Source organism: Gymnodraco acuticeps, unplaced genomic scaffold, assembly GCF_902827175.1.
Source record: "Gymnodraco acuticeps unplaced genomic scaffold, fGymAcu1.1, whole genome shotgun sequence".
NCBI classification, from domain to species: domain Eukaryota; kingdom Metazoa; phylum Chordata; class Actinopteri; order Perciformes; family Bathydraconidae; genus Gymnodraco; species Gymnodraco acuticeps.
In genome coordinates, this window is record NW_022990905.1 from 200,361 (window position 1) to 222,738 (window position 22,378).

The 22,378-nt window shown below is 41.8% G+C and overlaps 1 protein-coding gene across 2 annotated transcripts in view; it reads left to right on the plus strand.

Moving 5' to 3' along the window:
• Nucleotides 1-12,193, plus strand: part of abcc12 (ATP-binding cassette, sub-family C (CFTR/MRP), member 12) — a 57,748-nt gene extending 45,555 nt beyond the window's left edge. Inside the window, exons 21-33 of one of the 2 annotated variants that reach the window (XM_034233757.1) lie at nt 153-245; nt 450-553; nt 1,710-1,892; nt 2,033-2,259; nt 4,120-4,257; nt 4,407-4,596; nt 4,685-4,774; nt 4,921-5,110; nt 5,700-5,859; nt 5,970-6,048; nt 6,176-6,289; nt 10,595-10,759; nt 10,840-12,193. In XM_034233757.1, the coding sequence (XP_034089648.1) occupies nt 153-245; nt 450-553; nt 1,710-1,892; nt 2,033-2,259; nt 4,120-4,257; nt 4,407-4,596; nt 4,685-4,774; nt 4,921-5,110; nt 5,700-5,859; nt 5,970-6,048; nt 6,176-6,289; nt 10,595-10,759; nt 10,840-10,932 (1,826 nt within the window). In that variant the 3' untranslated portion in view covers nt 10,933-12,193. The remainder of the gene's footprint in view (nt 1-152; nt 246-449; nt 554-1,709; nt 1,893-2,032; nt 2,260-4,119; nt 4,258-4,406; nt 4,597-4,684; nt 4,775-4,920; nt 5,111-5,699; nt 5,860-5,969; nt 6,049-6,175; nt 6,290-10,594; nt 10,760-10,839) is intronic. The other variant, XM_034233758.1, reaches the window with a different exon arrangement.
• Nucleotides 12,194-22,378: the final 10,185 nt, after the last annotated feature.

Below are 22,378 nucleotides of genomic sequence, written 5' to 3' on the forward strand. Positions count from 1 at the left end.
CCTGGAAATGAGTTCGTATTTTACCACTTCCGGTTCCCTCTTCTCTTTGCTACATGGCTAAAATGCAGTCTTTGGTTCAAACAAGCTGAAGAGATTGTCCGTGTTTGTCCGAAGTTGATCATGCTACAATTCTATGAAATCAAATTCTCAAGCTGCTGTGGGTGATCAGCTGGTCGTTAAGGAGGTGGCCATGGAAGGTGTTGTCCACTGGAGAGTCTACCATGAATACTGCAAGGCAGCTGGAGGTCTGATCACACACACACACACACACACACACACACACACACACACACACACACACACACACACACACATACACATACACATACACATACACATACACATACACATACACATACACACACACATACACATACACACACACACACACACACACAACTGGGACATTTGGACTGATGATGATGTTTGATGTGACTGTGTTTCTGTAGGCTACTTCATCTGCTTCCTCACCCTCCTGAACATTGTCCTGTTGATCGGAAGCACAGCCTTCAGCAACTGGTGGCTCAGTTTCTGGCTGGGGCAGGGAGACGGGGTGAGACCAACACACAGACACTTTTTCTGACCGTCTGAATATAAATTGTCATACTACCTAACCACAGTCACTGATAGGGACCTGAGAAAGACATTGACATTGTACAAAATGAGGGAGCTGTACTCTACAGGAGGGTTGAAACAGACAGACCAGGCTGAAAACAAAAAACAGGCTCTATTTTCATTGTGATAAGTGTGCTGGAGAGACAGAATTACGCCGGAAACAAACGTGAAGTGGCAAAGTCTAACCTTAAATTCTATATACCATAATTTTCCGGTTTGAGGCCAAACTGAAAATTGGTAATAGTTTAACATTTGAGAACAACCGCAGCAGGAGATCAACTGGACACAACAACAGGGACCTTCCTGGTCTTCATCAAAACATTTCACAAAAATACCACATACCAAGGAGGAGACCCATAATAACCACAAAGAAAAATATATACATAGAGACGCAAAAGGACAAAATCAGCCTAAAACAATCAATAGACTTATAGCCTGCCTAAAAGACTTCCTTATCTAACACTCCTGATGTTCAGTTACATTGTTAGAGAAAGCATTGGCTCTCTCACCAAAGCTAGACCACTCAATAGTTCAACCAAGCCGTTAAGAACAAACTAACTGTAGTGTGCAAGGCCAAAAATGCTTTGCAAGTTGTTGTTTTAGTTTCAATGCAATACGTATTACATACGTAGGCACACTAACCATCTTCTGAACGCAGCCTTAGTATCATATACATATGTTGATCTCACATGGCAAGACAAACAGATATGGATTCTGCTCATAAATATGTCCCTTTGTCTTCTAACCAACAAACGGACCATTTACACATTCCTTTTTGCGCATTGGGCCCCCCCCCCCCCCATAGGCGCACACACACTCTTCATATACACACATGTATGATCACTGCGAGGATTTTGAAAGTCTTACAAAAGAGAGAAACTACCCCACATCCTGAGGGGAAAGACATAATGACTAGTATTGTCAACTCAGTGCCACAACAAAAAATACTTCAAACCAGAAGAATATTGACATATAGACAGTTTTTGTGTTTATTTGTATTTTAAACTCTTTTAAAAAATGCTATTGTGTTGTTAAATGAACCATCTGGCCCTGTTTTTTTCTAGCATCATGAATTTTCTCTGATTTTTCCCCAGTCATCCAATAGGACATCTTCAAGCCAGGGTGACATCTCCAAAAACCCAGATTTGCAATACTATCAAACTATTTATGGCATTATGGTGGCCGTCATGATTTTGCTTGCCATGATCAAATGCTTCTTCTGGACTTGGGTCACATTGACGGCTGCCTCCAAACTCCACAACAGCATGTTCAAGAAGGTACTGCTGAAAGAAATATCAAACTACTGCTACTTTAACCACAAACAATGTGTTTGGTGTATGAAAAGGATGACTTCGGTAACACCTGGTAGAAGCTCTGCCAATTATAAAGTGTTCTTTTGTTTTGTTTCCTTCCTCAGATTTTCTCCAGTCCCATGAGCTTCTTTGACACAACGCCAGCGGGCCGCATTCTCAACCGCTTCTCCAAGGATCAAGAGGAGGTGGACTGTGCGCTTCCCTTAAACATGGACCCTTTCCTTCAGTTCAGTCTAATGGTCACCTTCACCATCATCACCATCTCAGCCGTCTTCCCCCTCATGCTGGGAGCTGTGCTTGTCATGGCAACCTTGTTCACCCTTATTCTCTTGTGAGTTGACACCAGTTGAAGGGGCCTTATTATGCTTTGTGGATGTTTCCCTTTCTTGCAGTGTGCTATACAGGTTTTTGTGCATGTAAATGGTCTGCAAAGGCTAAAATCCCAAAGTTCCCTCCAGAGGGAGTTTCTCTCCCACACAGACAGAGGGTGAAAATATGGGCTGCAGCACAGGCAGTATGAGAAAAATAAAGAGCATTTTGAACATTAAAGCCTTCTAACAACAGTAGAAGCACAAAATCCATATATGAACTTGATAAAGAGCATAATAAGTCCAACATGATAAAACAAATGTTCTACGAAGACTGTTGGAGAATAGGATCGGAACATTTGCTGATCCCACATTTAGTGAATTTTGTGAATTTGTGTCATTTGCAAGATTTTTATTTTTATTGAAAATGTTTCAAATCAAAAAAATGTCTGGGCACCTATGGCGATAAGCGTGTTTTGATGAAAAATATCAGTCAGCGTTAACATTTACTCAACACATTGCATTTCCTGTGACTGATATACCGTCATCTTGTATTTCATCAGTCAAATGTGATGCTACAGCAGCAGGATGTTCTGTTGCAGGAACCTAAAGCTTTTTTTCTTTCTTGAAATGACAACCAGTTAGTAATAGTGGAAATATATCAATGGGCAGTGGCGTTTCTATATGTACAAAAGTGGTGGGGCACAAAAAATTTAGATGTCTATATATAAGCTTCTGCAGTGAGGTTCATGGCTGGTGAGGCACTGACTCTTCAGGTTTACAAATATTATATTTTGACCTAAATCAAAATATAATATTATTTTCAAAAGCCTCTTTAGTCTGATGCTTCGATTAATTTTAAACAGACAGTTCAACAAAAGGATACAAAAAAATGTATTTGATCATTTAAATATTGAATTGTTCTCTCTTAGTAAGATCCCATTTTCAATAAAATTGTGGTCTTTGACTTGAAGATGAAGTCCATTTGCCTATCCTTCTGGACAAAAATCCCTATTACTTTTTTGTAAAAGTCCTCCTTATCTTCTTGTAGTTTCAAAAGTCTATCATAAATCTAAATGATGGATTTATGATTCGAAAATTATAAAAGTAGGGTAGACATGTGGATATTATCCGGCTGAACAAAACGTGCATTTATCTAACAGGTACGTTTCCCACAGATCTTATTTTGAGCTATTTTCTAAAATCCTATGGAGAAATCTCATTGCTTTTTTGTGGAGGGAACCCATGCGCAGCTTACTTCCTGGTTTTAGGACGCGTCTCTCTCCTGCTCTTCACCTGCTCTTCACACACCACACTTTTCGCGGCACACGTACTTACAGCCAATCAGCTCTGAATGATGTGAGATGACGTATGGTGGGGATGGCAGCACTATGCCCCTATGGTCATTATTTTTTGCCACACACATTAAATAGGAAAATACTCTGAGCATGCGCAGTGTAGTTTTTACAGTCACCGTTCACTTAGACAGTGAGAGGGAGGGGCATGATCGGGTTTTGTCCCACATGGCTCTAAATAGCTCAATAGGCACACACTGTAGACACTAATTAGAAGAACACAGACTAAAACAGCAATGTACAGACAAATCAGATGATTAAACATGATCTTAAAATATATTTTATATATATTTTAATTTATTTTTTGCATTTTGTTGTAATCATTATTTTAATACTTTCTGCTGACACTAGGTGGGGCTGTGCCCCTAATGACCAGTCGCCACTGTCAATGGGTCATCAAACCATTGTGTTTACCCATTCGATGATAGAAGGTTCACATTTATTTAGATGAAAGACTATTAATCTAAATGAAAATCTTCGAGAATGCTATTTAAGGTATGCTGAATATCCTCTGTGATTACTCTGCAGTATGTTCCAGAGGAGCGTCCGTCAGATGAAGAGGATGGAGAACATCAGTCGCTCTCCCTGCATCTCTCTCACCACCTCCACCCTGCAGGGCCTCAGCACCATCCATGCTTACAACATAAGAGAAAACCACATACAGCTGTAAGAGACCAGACTACTTTATGTATTCCAATAGAAAGTCTATTAAATGTGCTCTGCTTTCATGCAAAAGCAGCAGGTTTAGTTTGCATTGTAAGCACTGGTAAGGAAATGTGTTCACAAACACTCCCATGTCCTTTATCATGTTCCAGGTTCAAGACACTGAATGACATCAACTCCAACTACTACTTACTGTTCAACTGTGGAACACGTTGGCTCTCCTTCTGGCTGGACTTCATGTCTTGCACCATTACCTTGTTGGTGTCTCTGTTTGTGGTACTCAGCAGTAATGAAGACATCTCTCCATCTTTAAAAGGCTTGGCCTTGACCTACACTATACAGGTACATTCGAACAAGCAAGTTAATGAGCATTTCAGTAATTTCTTTATTAGAAATACATTACAAACTGCAACATGTGTGTGTTTTCCAGCTGACCGGCGTGCTTCAGTACGTAGTAAGACAGTCGACAGAGGTGGAGGCCAGATTCAACTCAGTGGAGCGCTTGCAGGAATACATCAAGGTGAGGAAAATGTACTCTTATACACAGGTCGCCTGGCTAAGACCACCAAATCACCCATTTAAAAAAAAAGAAACTTGCTAAAGCTATTTGTGCTAAGAACTTATTTATCTGCTGACACCCTTCTTTTTTTTCTTCATTGTTTACAGAGTTGCAAGTCTGAAGCACCGAGACACATAAAGGAGGCCCAGGTTGCACAGGACTGGCCAGAGAATGGAACCATCACCTTCCAGAACTATAAGATGAAGTACAGAGAGAATACACCCATCGTCCTGAACGGGCTCGATTTCACCATTCGAGGCGGAGAGAAGCTGGGCATTGTGGGAAGGACAGGCTCTGGTAAGATACTGACAGCATTAGTTAGCTGATGATTTTGTTTTATTCGTTTTATAGTTTGGTGTTAATGGTTAATTCCAAAAATATTGTGAAGTACTAAAAATGTACATATAAACACTTGCAACATCATCAAATAAAAAACCTTTTGTCTATATCATAACGTATCTTATATAATGCAATGTTGATAGCCCAGGTCCAGTGAGTAGCATTTAGTGACATCTAGAGGCGAGGTTGCCTTCAGGTGACGCAAAAACATGAAAGGGCCTGTAGAGACAGAGTTTTGTTTGTCCGCTCTTGGCTTCTCTAGAAACATAAACGTGCAAATTGGCAGACTCCTTGGATAGGATCCTCCCTATGTCGATATAAAGCTCATTCTAAGCTAATGCAAACTGAACCATTCTTAGTTTCAGGTGTTTATACACATTATAATGAAAATATAGTTGTATTCTTCTGCCTAAATTCATCTTACTACACAACACACTGGCCTTTAAAAGTGATTTGGTTGCCATGACTGTAGTTTGCTGAATTTAAAACCATATCTCTGTAAAGTGTTAAGGTTACTATTCCTAGGAACTATGCTCTGTGTCTGTAGGGAAGTCCTCTTTAGGCGTGGCTCTGTTCCGGCTGGTGGAGCCAGCAGAAGGAACCATCCTGATAGACGGCGTGGACATTTCCTCCATCGGCCTGCATGATCTGCGCAGCAAGTTGTCCATCATCCCCCAGGACCCTGTGCTGTTTATTGGCACTGTCAGGTAAGCCCAGCTTAGTTTGAGGTTCACATTAACACCAGCCCACACTTCTCCCAGTGTAGGGGCTTATTTACCGGCTCACCATCTGTGATACCGCCTGTGTTTGCCTACAGGTACAACATCGACCCTTTCAATAACTACAATGAAGAGGAGATCTGGGCAGCGCTGGAGAAGACCTACATGAAGGAGCCGGTATGTTCTCCGCACGATATGAAGCCAAGTACATTCACAATTCTGTCAGTCTCAGTTTATGTCACTCTTAAAAAGTGATAAAAGCTGTAGTAGAAGAAGTGCTATGAGTATTTTTTTGTTTCCTTAGATATCCAGACTGGAGGGGAAACTACAGGCAACAGTAATAGACAACGGAGAGAACTTCTCTGTAGGAGAAAGACAACTGATTTGTATGGCTAGAGCACTACTCCGCAACTCCAAGGTTTGTACATCCCTCTTCTGATTTATTTGTATTTACACATCTTTCAAATATACTTCTTATTAAAAGCAGCTGTATTTCTCCTGCCGCATATCTGTGTGTTGCAAGACCAATCAAACATGAAAATTGGAGCCATACAAGCTGACATCAAAGAAAAATATAAACTTTCCCATTTAAAAAAAAGCTTGCTAAAGATGCTCTTATAAGAACACCAGACCAAAAGCTATCGTTAGCTTAGCTGTTGGTTTTACCTTTGGGTATTTGGAATGATACCGTTATAAAGGTTAAGCACCACAAATGGAGAGACACCCTATCTGAAAGACCTAACAACCTCTCTGCATTTTCCTGTCTTACATGCGCTACGTTGCAAAAGCTAGTGCATTTGTTTGCAACCTCTACTTCTTCTACCACTCATCTTATTGGTAGAGGAAAAGCTATGCTTAAAACATAGCCTTTACTGCCAGTTTCTGATAAAACTGATCTTAATGTAAGACCATTCCCCCCCCCCCCCTCTTAACCAGGAAACATTCCCCTTTTGTAAAACTTTTTTAAATAGTTGCCTAAAATGTATCCCCAAACCCTTTCTTTTAATAGATAGAGCACACAGCACACACAGTGACATTTGGCCTCTGCATTTAACCCATCCTTAGTACTAGGAGCAGTGGACAGCTATTGCCCAGCGCCCGGGGAGCAATGGGAGTGGGGGGGAGAGGGGGTTGTCCGGTGCCTTGCTCAAGGGCACCACGGGGCAGGGCAGGAGGTGAACTGGGACCTCTCCAAGTAGCAGTCCACACTCCATATTTTAGGTCTGGTCGGGGACTTGAACCGGCAACCCTACGGCTCACAGTCCAAGCCCCTACTTTTTTTTTTTTTATCTTTTATTATCAAAAATAGACATTTAACATCTCATCACAACTACATAAAGCATTGCTCATAATACACACATTCAATATTTCATACCACTAGCTTAAAGGTAGTGTGCCTTAAGTTTTCCGTTCAAAGTTGAAGCACAATGCTCCCTCCTCATCCAGCTCAACTAGCCTGCTGCCATCCACAAAATCCTCGCAAAAGGTGTCCTTTTCCACATGTATTAGCACAAGGTTAATGTCCCTTTTTACTGTCCTCTTCATTATATGCCACACCTCTGACATTTTACCCTCGAAATGGGCAATGTTCCTCCTTATTTGGACCGCACGCCTTGCATGGCTCAGAACATAATTTAAAAGATTCACATTGCATTCATCCTTCTTCTCAATCACACCAAACAGCCACAGCTCCTTCCATTCCATTTATCTCACATACCATTCATTCCAACATCTACCAATTAACTCTTTCATCCTTCCAAAAAAAAACAACAAGCTCTTTACACTCAACAAACTCATGCAAACACGTTTCAACCTGATCCTTACACACATCACACTCTCTCTCAACAGTTGCATCAAAATGGCTAATGTTTTTCACCCGCTCCCTACTATTCCTTTCCCTCCACACATCCAACACCCCATTATTGTTTTGAGTGCACCACGTGATGAATCACTATTAAAACCCATATTCACATACACATCTAGCTTCGAACACCACACATTAAATCACCAACAATCATACATTTCCCCCCACATTTATCCTTCAACCCTTCAAAAACTCCCTCCTCCTCCTTGTCTTATTCGGTGCATAAACGTTTACTAAATTAAATGTTTCCCCCATACATTCAAACATTATCCCAACCATTCTCCCAACACCATCATCCTTAACTTTCCTTATATTCGTTACCACCCCTGTTTTAATTAATATTGCCACCCCTCTAGCACCCACACTCCCATTATTTACATACATTTCTCCCATCCATTCTTTCCTTACATCCTCCACACACCTTTCATCCCGATGTGTCTCTTGCAAGCAAATAATGTCTGAGTCACATATCATTAAGGCCTGCTCTCTCCTGTCCTTGGACCTCAGCCCATTTCCCTTGAAAGAGGAAATTGTCACCATTACAAGTGTTATTAAGGTTATTATTGTTTTCATTCTATTTATTTTTTGTCCGGACACTTTGCAACTCCTCCTGTCGCTTTCACCCGTCTTCTCTCCACCGCTTTCTCCTTATCGGCTTTCCTCTTTGCATTCAGCCTGCTGGATTCTCTCCTCATTCCTCTGCTCTTTAACCCAGCATTCGCCTCGCCAAAGATCTTCTCCTCTATAGGTCCTATCATCTCCACCTCCTCGTCCTCATACTCGTTCTCCTCGCCGTCCCCTCCCTCCTCCATGTCCGACACAACCGAGCTGACCTCCATTCCCTCAGCCGTCTGTCCTCCGCCTCCTTCTCCTTCTCCTCTTCTCCTCCCACCGACAGCTCCTCCTCCAGCCTCAGGATCAGGTTCAACTTCAACGTCCGCTTCAGCCTCGGTATCAATTTCTGCCCCCAGAATAACATCCACCACAGCCTCTACTTCAGTCTCAGCCAAACCTTCACCACTCCTCGCAGTCTGTCCATCATCCGCAGCAGCCGGAACAGCAGCAGTATTGGCTCTGCTACTACACATCTTTCCTTCGTCTGCTTTCCCCTTCTTCCTCCCTCCGTCTCCTCCACCATCCATGGCAGCCGCGTCAGCTTCTCTCTTTGCAGCAGTCGCCACAAACACCGCCGCGACAGCAGCCACAGCTTCCTCGTTTATCCTGCTCCCAGCCTTATCACGTATATCCTCTTCTTCACTCTCTTCCTGACTTCCACCCTCCTCTTCATCCATTCCATTCTCCACTGTGTTTTCCGCCTGGGCACTTTCTCTCCCCCTGGCTCCGCTTGCCCCCTCCTCCCGAGTCACACAGTCCCGGGCATAGTGTTCCTGCTTGGCACATTTATGGCATCTAAACTCAGGGCATTCTTTGTATAAATGCCCTGGCCTTATGCACATCCTGCAGACCGGTACCTGCTTGTCGTGAATCACCCTGAAGTATTCCGGCCCCTCTAGAGTCTCGAACCTTGTGGAGTACGGAAGTGACCGCACTTCCTTATTGAATTCCACTCTCAGAAACCTCGTCCCATCAACCACATCAGTGCCGGGCCACATTCTTCTCTTTATTGCCGAGACAGGCAAAACCCCCCACATTGCCAATCTGCCTTTAATTGTAGTGTCCAATATATACAAAGGTATATTTAGGAATGACACCGTGAGTTCTTTTGCCATGCAGTCTCTGCCCCGCACCAAAGCCCCATTGATTCTTATTCCATCCAACAGTTTATTTTTTCCTTTTTCTTCAGCCATTGTCACTTCATATAGCCATCTCCTTTAACCCGACATCCCATCACAATCCCACATTCTTTCTTAACTCCTTTTAGCAGATCCATAACAGTTACCACTGCTTTCCCACTCTCCACCGCCACCACCACCACTGTCAGCTCCTTTTTATATTTCTCCTCCTCCACAATCAACTCAAACTCCTCTCTCACCTCCTTTTGTTTTCCTACTCCTGTTTTTTCATTTTGTCCATTCGCATTTTCGTTGTCATTGTCCTTTCCTTTTTCATTCACAGTTGTCCCGTCCTTCTCCGCACTCTGCTGTAGTGTGTCAATGTCCGTGATCCGTGACGCAGTTGATAAATCCATTCCCGTTTTCTTTGCCAGTTTATCCATCCGATCGAAAAAACACACAGGTTGGGGGAAACCCCCAGCCAGCAAGGCTGTTTGGGGGGGACTCAGAACAAAAAAAAACACAACTATAAGTTTGACGAAACAAATAGATCCACAAAACAAACAATTCACTTCTTTCCTCCTGAGACCAAAGTCACGCACGTCCTCTCACATGCCAAGCCCCTACTGACTGAGCCTCTGCCGGACTTCTACCCTATGGCATCCTCACTCCACCTGTTTCTAGTCACTCATCACATATCTATATCTATCTCAGAAACCATTGGCTATCGTTTTAATGATGAATTAGCATCAGGGGGCTACGGCCATTATGTCAATGGTTGAGGTATAGCAAATGTTTATCCATTCCAATACTTCATTGTTCACCGTCCGATCGTCATCTTGAAGGCCGGAATGGAGATTGACTTAAAGGACGACTTCTACAATGGCATTGCTTCATGATGAGCCAATTAGCAGTGCTGATAACAAGCAAAATTGTCCTCAGGGGCTATAGTCATTGGGTTTCGAGACCATATAGACCAAACAGTTATGACGCTTTTGCTCTCAGTAGGTCTACAACGATAACCTCAACACTTCCCAGATCAAAATGTTGTCCTGTTGCCTTCATTAGCAGATATCAGTTTATAGAAATAAGGGCTATACTAACTGTCCATGCTGGTGCCCAACAGATCATTCTTTTAGATGAGGCCACAGCATCCATCGATGCAGAGACCGACGCCTTGATCCAGAACACCATCAAAGAAGCCTTCGAAAACTGCACCATGCTCACCATTGCCCATCGTATCAACACTGTCATGTACTCAGATCGAATTCTAGTCATGGACAACGGAGAGGTAACAGACAGACACAAAAACACAAAGGTAGGTTAATGTGAAAATAAACCTAGACTTACAGTAAGTGTTCTGTTCGACAGGTGGCAGAGTTAGACCATCCAGATGTGCTGAAGCAGCGACCAGACTCTCTGTTCTCCACGCTCCTCGCTGCTGCTAACACTATGAACCACTGAGGCCCTGGGGCTCCACCACACGTTTATGGCTGTCAGTCCGCTCATATTAAAATGTGGACTGGTTTGCTTGGATCATGCACAACTGACCAGTATAGACTGCGCTCTACGGAAGCCCTGAGAAGAAAATGAGACTTTTTTTCAGTGGCTCTGGTTTTTTTTTCTCTCCTGTCTTTATGCCAAAATTATGCATGACAGTAACGTCACATAACTAGCTTACACACCAGGGGCGTCGCCTGGACCTGAAAACATTCGGGGCTTAGCCCACAGTGGCTACAGTGGAATGTTCTATTGCAACACTCCTCACACGCACACACACAGTACACCCGCGACTGTTACAAGGAAGGCTCGATAATCAGCTCACGGCATATAGGCAGGGGTAAAGTGCTATTTTTTTATGAGTGGGGGGCGGACCTCTCCTCCTCTAGGGCGGTCCGGGGGGATCCTCCCCCGGGAAGATTTTTTTTTAAATATTGAAGTTAAAAGCATCAATCTGGTGCACTTTGAGAGCAACATTAAGAGATCTGTAGCTCTTTTCACGACACAGACACAGGTCGGTTCTTTAAAACGGGCGTTTATTTCTTGGAGTTTTCATCCTGTAGCCTCCCCTCTTCCGTTACGCCGTGAGAATTATAACACCGAATGACACGTATACATAGCCAAACATATTAGCATATTGTGCTACACATATGAATGAAAATAAGAAAATGAAAACATAAAACAAATACCTCGTTGGCCACTTGTCGTGAAAGGAGATTAATCTAGTTCCTTTTCTGTATAACTTTGTCACAGACTTCTTGTCACATTAAACGTTGTCACAGACTTCAGCAGAGCTTCAAACAAAGACGTCAACCCACGTTGAGTTGTATAGTGTAACAACAAAACACGCAGTACCAGCACATGAACAAACAATAGTTCCTAGGCACAACAAATACATACGCATATCGGTTTAACATGTAAAACAAACTGTATTAAGTCATGCTATATTTAACGATTATAAAATAACATGAAATAAAGTATTTATTTATCTAATTGAACTATGACTTTAATTGTGTTATTATTTTTAATTAAGGCAACTGCGTTACGTCATTTACAAGATCTATGGATACCTCTCTCAACACATTACATTACATTTCATTTTAGCTGACGCTTTTATTCAAAGCGATTTACAATTACCAATTACAGGGACATTCTCCCTGGAGTAACTAAGGGCTAAGTGCCTTACTCAAGGGCACACTAGTGGTGGTGTTCCAGGCGGGAACACCCATATGAAACAGAACTGTAAACAGATTTTCTTTTTCTTTATGGATATTTTACAAATCACTCCCCTTTCAAACTCTATTCTTGTTTTACTGTCATATAGTAGATTTCATAACTGATTTTCCTTTATTCTCTTATTTTTTGTATAACTATAGTGATCATATGAAGGTGTGCCGCGGAAATAATCTTTTGAATAATTTGTGACCTAACCGTTTGAGACCCACTGAGATAACTTAGACTATAGTTATCCAAACACTCAGAGAGTCCTTTAGCTCACCTGAGTCTCTCAGTCTGTCAGGAGAGGACTCTCCTCCAGCTTGTTGTGGAACAAACAGCTCCTTATGTCCGTTAGTGCAGCTAGCTAACCAGATGCTAACAACACGGTCCCTGCTGCTGGCACCGGTCCCCCTCTCTCCCTCTCTCCCTCCTCTCTCTCCTCTCTCTCCCTCTCTCCCTCTATCACACTAAATGCGCTATTTCCACACACACACAGAGCCGAGCTTGAATGACACAAGCACACGTTTATTTCCATGCAACTCTCTGATTGGTCTGGTGTCTTGCCTCTGTTGCATTCACTGAACACATGACTGTTCTTATTCCTGTGTAGCACATGTTTCTTTCAGCCTCTTGTGGCCAAAATATTAGTACTACAACAACAAACACCTGTCCTGATTTTCATCAAGCAATATTTTTCCACAAACGAAACAAAGAGAAGAAACGTTTTCATTTGTTTTTAAGCCACATTTGTAAATAGTAATGTATTTATCTCACCTGTCTGCTGAAACACATACCTGTACAATGTTATTTTATAGGCATTTTTAAGAAGTAAACATGAATGTATATTTATTTATTGATTTTGTATGACTTGCTGCCAAAGTTTTATATGTAAAGGGTTGATCTGGGTTACAATGCGCTACATGTGGAAAACCTTTTGAAATAGCATTTGCATTTCATCTTATAGAAATAGAAAATACTAATAGAGTTTACTATTGTAATTAAAGATCAACAGACTGAAGTAAATGTTGCTGCATGCACTAGGTGGCAATAAATGTTAGCTTCAATCAATGATCATGTTTCTTTTAATTCCCTGTCAGCTCCTGTAATGTGGATTCAAAATGTACCGTAGCCGACCCGCAAAAACGTGCTACGAAAGCCCAAATCACTTACGTACATTAGGGGAAACACGTTACACTTTCTAAAATGATTCAAATTTTAAAACCAGTGGCGAGCCGTGACTTTTATACCTAGGCCCTCTGACGGGCCCTTCCCTCTGACCCCCCCTTCCTTCCAAACAAAAGAAGATCACGTCACAGCGTATACTTCTGCGGAATATCAAAACAGCGGCCCGGGGTGCAAAACACATTGACAGCGACCCTCTACCACACAAAACAACACCATTTATATAAACACCTATCATGACAGGGCACCCACAGCCAAGTAACAATTATAAATGAATTAAGTCGGCACGACGGCCCGCATTGAAAATGACTACCTTTGATGATCAAATCACTGAAACACAAAGTCCATCCTCCTGTCCTTTTGGATGAAGCACTTGATGGCGGGTCATACAGCTGATCCTTTGCCACTCCAGTTTATCATTGTAACTCAATCTTGAAAATGACTCGGTTAATAATTTCGCAACGATGTCATCACTATCACTGAAGTGAGCCATCATGAACGAACTTATGCTAATTATAAATCTATCGATCATAAATCTATCCATCATAAATCTATCGATTAGATTTATGATTCGAAAATAATAAAAGTAGGGTATTATCCGGCTGAACAAAACATGCATTTATCTAACAGGTTCGTTTTCCACAGACCTTATTTCGAGCTATTTTCCAAAATCCTCTGGAGAAATCCCGTTGATTTCTGTCGAGGGAATCCGAGCGAAGCTTACTTCCGGGTTTTAGGGCGCGTCACTGCACCACTTGCATAGACCTCACAGCGGGCGGAACTTGTCATAAAGTCCGCGAAAATAATGCCCGCCCATTTAGAGGGAAGATATGATTGGTCAATTGTGCTGTCATTTGACATTACTCTCTCATTGAGTTACTATAGCGGGCCCTCTGTGAATGTAGAGAGGGACCAACAAGCTCTCCCGTCTTCACAGTAACTCGCAGAGACGGCATTTAACCCTTCACATTCTAACAGAAACTGAACAGGCAGATTCGAAGGATTTATTTCTTTGGAAATATTATTTTAAATACAATTAAATCAAGTTATTTTGGTAAAACTAATGAAAAATGTAACAACAAAAAAATATAAAAAATTATATTTAAAAACAAATGTTTTTTTTTTAATGTTTTCAAATATTATTTTTTAGAATATCTTAGGCCCTCACAGAGGGCCTAGAGGGCCCTGACGGCTCGCCACTGTTTAAAACACATATGTGCCCAACATCTTCAACAAATTGATGAATCATGTGCATTAAAGGAAATGCTGTAAATAATAAAACTGTGCAATAATCTCAAAATACAACAGAAACCAGGGGAAACTAAAGAGTGATCCACACAGCTGGGACCGGAGCCTTGTTGACATTCAGGGATATAAAGTTGGCCAACCATCACTTGGAACTCACCTCAAATGTACATTTTTGTTGGCTTATTCTAACAGTGTGATCCCTGTTTCCTGCAGATCTGCTGTAAGTTAGCTTGCTGGTCATTTCAAAATATACTGACAAAACCCTTACAATAATGAACCAGACTAACTTTGCCGACAGCGACAGTTGGCCAACTTGATAATCCCCGAAAGTCAACATTGCTTCGGTCCCAGCTGTGTGCTTCACTTTTTAGTGATGCAAATAAAAAAACGCTGCAAGAAGCTCAAAACACAACAGAAACAAGATTCTGTTGTGTTTTGAGCTTCCTGCAGCATTTTTTTATTTGCATCGTTACGTTTATGCAGCGCTTTTAGTAAATGCTCCGCATGTTTCGTCAGGTTGGTGAATGTTTTCTAAATGCTGTGCATGTGTTGTCAAGTTGGTGAAGATGTTTCCTAATTTTCATGTGTTTGTGTTTTTATATTTGCAGTGGTTTAGGAAGTGCAGTGTGTTTCTCCTCATGTAAGTGTTTGGCTCCATTGAAACGTGTTTACATCTGTTTGCCACCGTAGAAGTGTTCAAAGACATTTATAGCTTAGTACGCACAATCAACAGCTATGAAGCAGTGGTTCCCAACCTGGGGGGCGTGCCCCCCTTGGGGGGGAACCAAAGATCGCAGGGGGGGCGCCAGGCCTCAGATGATGTGAGGCCAAATATCATTTAGACTTTTTTTTACATATAATTGTAACGCAATACATGATTGTCACTAAAAGCCTTGTCTCTACATTACAATAAAATATAAAAAATAATTGATTGATTAATTTGAATAACAATTCAAGTTAGTATTAAAGGCATAAAAAGACAGAAATGTATCATTCTTTCTTTGATAGAAATGTTTCTTCTGCCCGTAAAGTGTCCAAACCGGGCTTTTCTGGATAAGCGCATTTTTAAAACATAGTCATTGTCCATGCCGGTTTCAGTTGGATTATTTGTCACAGTTGCTCCGATCAGATCGGTCTCCTCTATTTTGTAGATTATTTACGACTTTTGAATCCACATAAACACATCGGCAAAATCCGGCTTACTTTGAGCATGTGTTCCTTCCTGCAACTTCCAACAGGAGTCATTTGGGGGGGCTCTTGGGAAAAAAGGTTGGGAACCCCTACTCTGGAGTGACACCATCAGGAAATGTGGATTGAAGGGGGGGAGGTTAATGCTTGATAGTTTTGCGAAGTTGGTGAATTCTTCTTGAGGATCAGCTAAAACAGTAGAGAATGTTTGTTTAGCAGTTCCTTTAGAAGAGAATTTCACACATATGGGCGGCAAATCCAAGCGGTGTCTTATAAGGAAGAGGGTTTTGTGCTGTGAGATCCTGTTGAGGTGTGACATCTCTTTCATCTGTGCTCATTGTGTTGAGAGGTCTCGTCCCCTGCCTGCTCTTTCAATCCCTCCTTTATCTTCCCACTGTGTGACGGGGATACACCATATACATATTAAGATATATCATTTTCACACCTAAATATATAAAGGGATGCTGTGAATAAAAGCATGTTAAGAGCTAATCTAATAAGCACTTCACACTCAAGCCTGTTTCTTGTTGTATAGATATCCAACATAAGAAGAAGGTGAAAAATAACCAACGTTAAGTTTGAGTGTGTTTCTCGGATTTAGCTCTTATCACCGATTTTCTAATTGATTAATGTATGAAATTCAGGTTAGCTGATGCACACAACAACTTTTAGCTAAAGTACAAGAGAACTTGTTAACAAATACAAAGGGGCTGACGGGAATATTCAACACGAGTCAGGCACCTGGTAAAGATGCCACCTGGTCGCCTCCCTAGGGAGGTGTTCCAGGCACGTCCAGCTGGGAGGAGACCGAAGGGCTGACCCAGGACCAGCTGGAGGGATTATATCTCCACGCTGGCCTGGGAGCGCCTTTGGATCTCAAAATCAGAGCTGGTTGAAGTGGCCATAGGGATTTACTCCAGGTGTAACTCAAATGTTATCAGAGTGTTGACTATATTTCACATCATTAAACCCAATTAGCAAAATAACTAAAGATATTAAATGAATGTAGTGGAGTAAATGTACACTATTATGAACTGTTGTGGGGTAGAACATTTGAGTATCTCACAATTGTATTTAAGTACAGTACTTGAGTAAATGTACTTAATTACTTTACACCACTGTCCCCCGATACCTGGCTCTGGATAAGCGGTTCACGATGGAGGAATGTATGGAACAAATATTTGTTAAGTGCCGGATGATTTCACATCCACACTACCATCCTCTATGGAGGTCAAGTTGAAGGCACAAAAATGTCCACAAACATCAGAGAGTCAAAATAAGAAGAGTGGAATGGAATGCCTTCACTGTCCTTGCACACATTGTGCTACAACATTTGCACTGCAGCTCTTGAAACGATAAATGAAGCACATGCAGATAACCATACACCAATGCACACCTGCCACAGTAAATAAAAAGAAAGATATGATAGATTAGACTTGAGAGTTCAGTTGAGTGATGGATCTTGGGTGAAGGCTCATTTCATTCGTATCATTTTCACCTTTTATGATTTCAGACATCTGAAAAACACTATTTTTACAGTACCAGGCCAGCATATAATTGATTTGATTGTGACTGGTCAGAATTCCACTGAGTTCCATTGCATTGGGAGATTTGAGTTTTAGATATATTGTTAAAGACATGATGGATGTGTCAATTTGGATTTATTACAAGTCAAAATGTAGATGTAGATATCTGTAATCTCCCTCATGGACACATGATGGCACCAGAGGTGTTTCTCCTTGTTTTTAAGGCTGAACATGGAATGTACTTGTAATTTGTTTGCTTAAAGACTTAAGTTTCAAGTTAACCTTCACACAATATTTGACACAAAAATCTTCACCAACTTGACAACACATGCACAACATTTAGAAAACATTTCATAGCTTACTTTTTAGGAAACTCTCCAGTGACATTGGCAGCTGGGCTGGCCAACCCAGTTCCTGTTGTCTTGTGTTCTCATTCTAACCTTTGGGCTCTCAGCATACTAATATTGTATTCCTAAATAGACCAAATGTGGAATTTTGCTGCCCATTGGTTACATAATTAATTCAAAATGTACACAAACACAACTTTCAATTCTTGATACGCTAAATCAGTCCAATTAAAGGAATCTAATTCATGTTTTTATTAAGGAAGGCCTTTGAAAATCAAACGGTTATCTTAGTTTTGCATTACTTAAAACTTGATCAGCAGTTTGGTATACGCTCTGAGTCCGAGCACATCTTCTCAGCTGCTTCAAAAATGTTGGATTGTTTGCCAACCAGTCACAAGTTTTCTGCTCCTTCCTTTAGGCCAGTGCTAAATAAAATATATCAATGGATCAGTTATTATACTTGTGTTGGGGTAACCAGCTGGTGAGTATGATATCAACACTGTAAAATAGGAAGGTTTTACAAAGGTTTGTTATCGCATCCCAGGTTCATACTGTCCATCCTATCATCCGGCACATTCATTTTACTCCTGGGGACTTAACACTGAAGCCTTTAGGTCCGCTGCAACTCTGAATACTTTTAAATCCAGGTTGAAGACTTTTCTTTTTGTCGCTGCTTTTAATTGAACTATTCATATCTTAAACTGCACTGTAACTTTTATCCATGTATTTTTTCTTTTAATGTTTAGTTTATTAGCTTTTCTTTTTAATGACTGATTTTAAATGCCCTTTTCTTAATGTCTTTCATTTTTTGTAAAGCACTTTGAATTGCCTTGTGTTGAAAAGTGCTATATAAATAAACTTGCCTTGCCTTGCCTTTATTTATTTAAGACCCAATGCACTGAGAAAAAAGCGCATCATGGGCTTTAATAATGGGAACAGCAGCAAACAGAGCACATCTTCTCTCAAATAAATGAAATAAAGCAGTAATCAAAGTTAAAGATATTGATTCTGTTATCTTGGTTGTGTTTTATTTAATTTAGGAGGGATTGAAGTATGCAAAAACAATAGTCTAGAACTGTATTCTAATTATTTTTTTTGGGAACAGTGAAACTTGTTTCTTCTCATTTTCAACCATTTTCCATATTCCCATATATGTTTCAGGGGTCAGGCATTGAGCTGTCCAGATGAGTGTGTCCTGTCCCTTGGGAACCCAATGGTCACTGTGCCGGTCACTGGTTCAACCCCCCGCATGGACCAATAATATACAAAACACATAAAATATACATTTTGGGGGGATGCGAGTGGAGCCTCGCAGCGGCGACACCGTGCCGCACCACACTAATTGCGCCGCATAAACTCAGTTGAGGCTCCCTCCGCGAGGTGAGGCCCCACGCACTAAAACCTGACTTTAGGGGATTTATAAAGTATGCTATTTTCTCTCCGAGTTTTGCTCAATGTTCACATTGACTGACACACGTCAAACCATTACTTACACACGCAGTGCTTGAATTGGAATGAAAAAGGTGCCAGTACTCTAAAATCAGCAACTTTTTCAAGTCAATTTTATATATACAGCCCACAAACAAGAATTTGGCTACTATAATGCTGGTGGGTTTGTCTCTTTACTACTGTATATTTTAGAAAGGTTCACTGTACTTAACATTTTTTATGATAGGCAGCGGATATGGCTAAAGCTCAGTAAGGTCAATATTAACTGAAAATATAGCAATCAAAGTCTAGATCTTCTGCTGAAGACACATGAAGCAGAGACCTTTCAGGTGAGAGCCCCTCTGGTGGTGTTCAACATTAATGACAAGGAAACAAAGCTCTGGTCAGAAGCATTTTTTATAAAAAGCTTTAACAAAATTAAGTATTTCTGTACATTTTGAATGCAATCTAACTTTCCAACTCAGAAAACGAAAAACGAAAAAGTGCCAAAAGTCTTCTCACATAGCTGAGCTGCTTTGCAATATACTTCACCACTGAAGAATACAAATATGTATAAAGTAAACTATGATGCAATCTAACTTTCCAACTCAGAAAAATTATAAAGAGCATGAACAAAGAACATGTAAAAACAAATGCAACATTTGCACAATCTAAAATGAGAAACTGTAACTGCAAGTAACAAAGTCTGAGCCATGGTAAAGAGTTACATTGAACACCAAGCTGATCAGATAACTCCCTGGTTGGTCTGAAGTCCTTCTATCTCCAGGATCTGTACAAATCGGCACATTATGCCAAAAGTCTTCTCACTGGGTGAGCTGCTTTGCAATATACTTCACATTGTTAGAAAAGGCTCCAGAAGGCCTTGGGGACATCAGTATCAGGGGCTGGAGCTGGACAGGCTCTTTCATCAGCACTTCTCCTTCCCTTTGCCAGCCAGGACCTCACATACTGTTCCGGATTGAACTGTCCTAGTGATGGTCCATTACATTTAATGAAAACCAGGCTGGACAGTCGGCTGACAGAGAGAGCATTCCTTTTTGCAGTAAGGATATCGTTCATGCAGCTGAATGCCCGCTCACACTCACTAGTGGAGACAGCGATGGTTCGGACTGCTTTCAGTAGAGGCTCCATGGCAGCAGGTGTACGGGATGCCCTGGTTTCCTTGTATTCGCGAAAGCCCTGAACAGTCTCTCTTCTGTCCACTTTCAGCACAAACGTAGCACCTCTACGTCCCCATACTGTACGTCTAACTCCTCTTCAGGCCAACTTCCAGGATGGATAACTTTCATGTCCTGGATTAGCTGATTGTCCCGGGCCTCCCGGCCATGTAATGGGATTTCTCTTGTGCTGACATGAGAGGAGGTTGTGGAAGTCATTCTGTGTCTCAGATTTCTCTACCATACTGCGGAAAAACTGACCTGCATGAATATGTACAAGCCTGCCATTCTCACGCAGGGCAACACCCTTGAAGGACTTCTCAGCTAGAGCTGTATGAACTGTAGTCATGTGTGGGCCAGGCATGGTGACCATGGATTCAAAAACTCGTATTTCTCGAGTTAAGAGCCTATCTGCTGTAGGCAGTGTCATCTCTCTTTTTTGGAGTTGCCGAGAGAGGTCGCTGAGCTCTGTGAGCGCATCGTACATCAGTCCCAGATTGCTGACAAACGTTGCAGATGTGAGCACATCATCCAGGCCCTTGTACTTTGCTCTGTCTCTGGAATCCCTGCTCGTGTCGTTTGCAGCATTTGTGAAGTGATCATGAAGCACTCGGTAGTTTTCCCAGACTGCTCTGACGCTCCTTTCACTTGAAGCCACCCAGCGGATGGACAAAACACGCCCTATCACCAGGAGACGCTGTCCGACTGCTTGCGCACACTGCGCTAACTGCCTCTGATTTTTGGGGGAGGCATGGAACAAGGAATAGAGTTTGTCAAAAAAGATCTGGAAATGATTGAGCCCTGAGACCTCCTTGACCACATCCCCAACTGCCAGCTCTAGACGATGATTGGAGCAGTGCCACACAAACAGGCTTGGGAATTTACTACACAACTGGGTAGCAACGCCTGTTCTCTTCCCTAGCATGACTGAAGCCCCATCACATGCAAAAGAAACGAAACACTGACCTAAAAAGTCCTCGTTAAAATCTCTTCCAAGACACTCCATTAACGCCTTTGTGATGTCATCAGCCGTTGTTCCATCCAACTCGATCAGCTCCCAAAAAAAACGTTTCGGGCTCAGCATCAGCTAATGCTGAGCGTAGACACACAACAAGCACCGTTTTACCACTAATAGTGGTAGATTCATCGACCAAAACACCGAGTTTTCTTTGGTTTTCTGTAATGTCTTTTGCCATTTTTTTCTTCAGCTCATGAGCTATGTGGTCGATGATTTCGCCACAGGTTTTATTGGAGTGCAAAACCCTGCCCACGTTCAGCCCATTCAGTTTCTGTACATTCAAATCAATTGGCATGTCTGTGAATGGCCGGCTATGTTTGCCAATTTTATATGCCGTTCGAAAAACTCTGATAGTGGTGTCTAATTCAGATTTATGCATAGACTGCACTTGATGTTGAATAGTTTCACGTGAAGCAGATGTAAGGATGTCAGCAGCTTTTACATGGGCTTGTGATTCTTTATGTTCTTTGATTTTTTTTCTCAGGCTAGCTTGTTGTTTGCCCTTGTCAACACCGAAATGAGACACTGCACACTCACCCCATTCAGTTGACAGTTTCAGTCCTTGTCCAGTGTGTATTCCCACAGATTTGACATCTCTGCATATCCGACATCCTAGCTTCTTATCTTTAAGAAGGAGCCATGCATTGGTCTTGCAAAAATATTGCACCTGGTCCGTTGTCCAGCAGTCAGGTGCATCGCTTTGCCCGGTGTTGGTGGTGGCAGTTGCGCCAGCAGCAGCTAACGTTAGAGGCTCTGGAGGAGGCGGCGGAGCTAGTGCTAATGCTAATGCACTAGAACTTGGAGCAGGAGGATCAACCAAAGAAAGCTCCCCATCAGACACAATTTCCAACACAGGCACAGCATTCTCTGTATTTGAAGTTTCTTCGGGCGACAACCGTTGTCTTTTTGCACTTTTATTAATCCACGCTAACATTTTAGAAATGCTAATTTGTGACGTGACTTGCTTTCCTTCTCTCGGGGGGGGCGTGCCTGCTCTGTTCTATCACTCTACATAGCCACCCACTGGGTGGGAGTTGCACTGCATAAACACAACACACGTGCATCTAGGTATGTAAA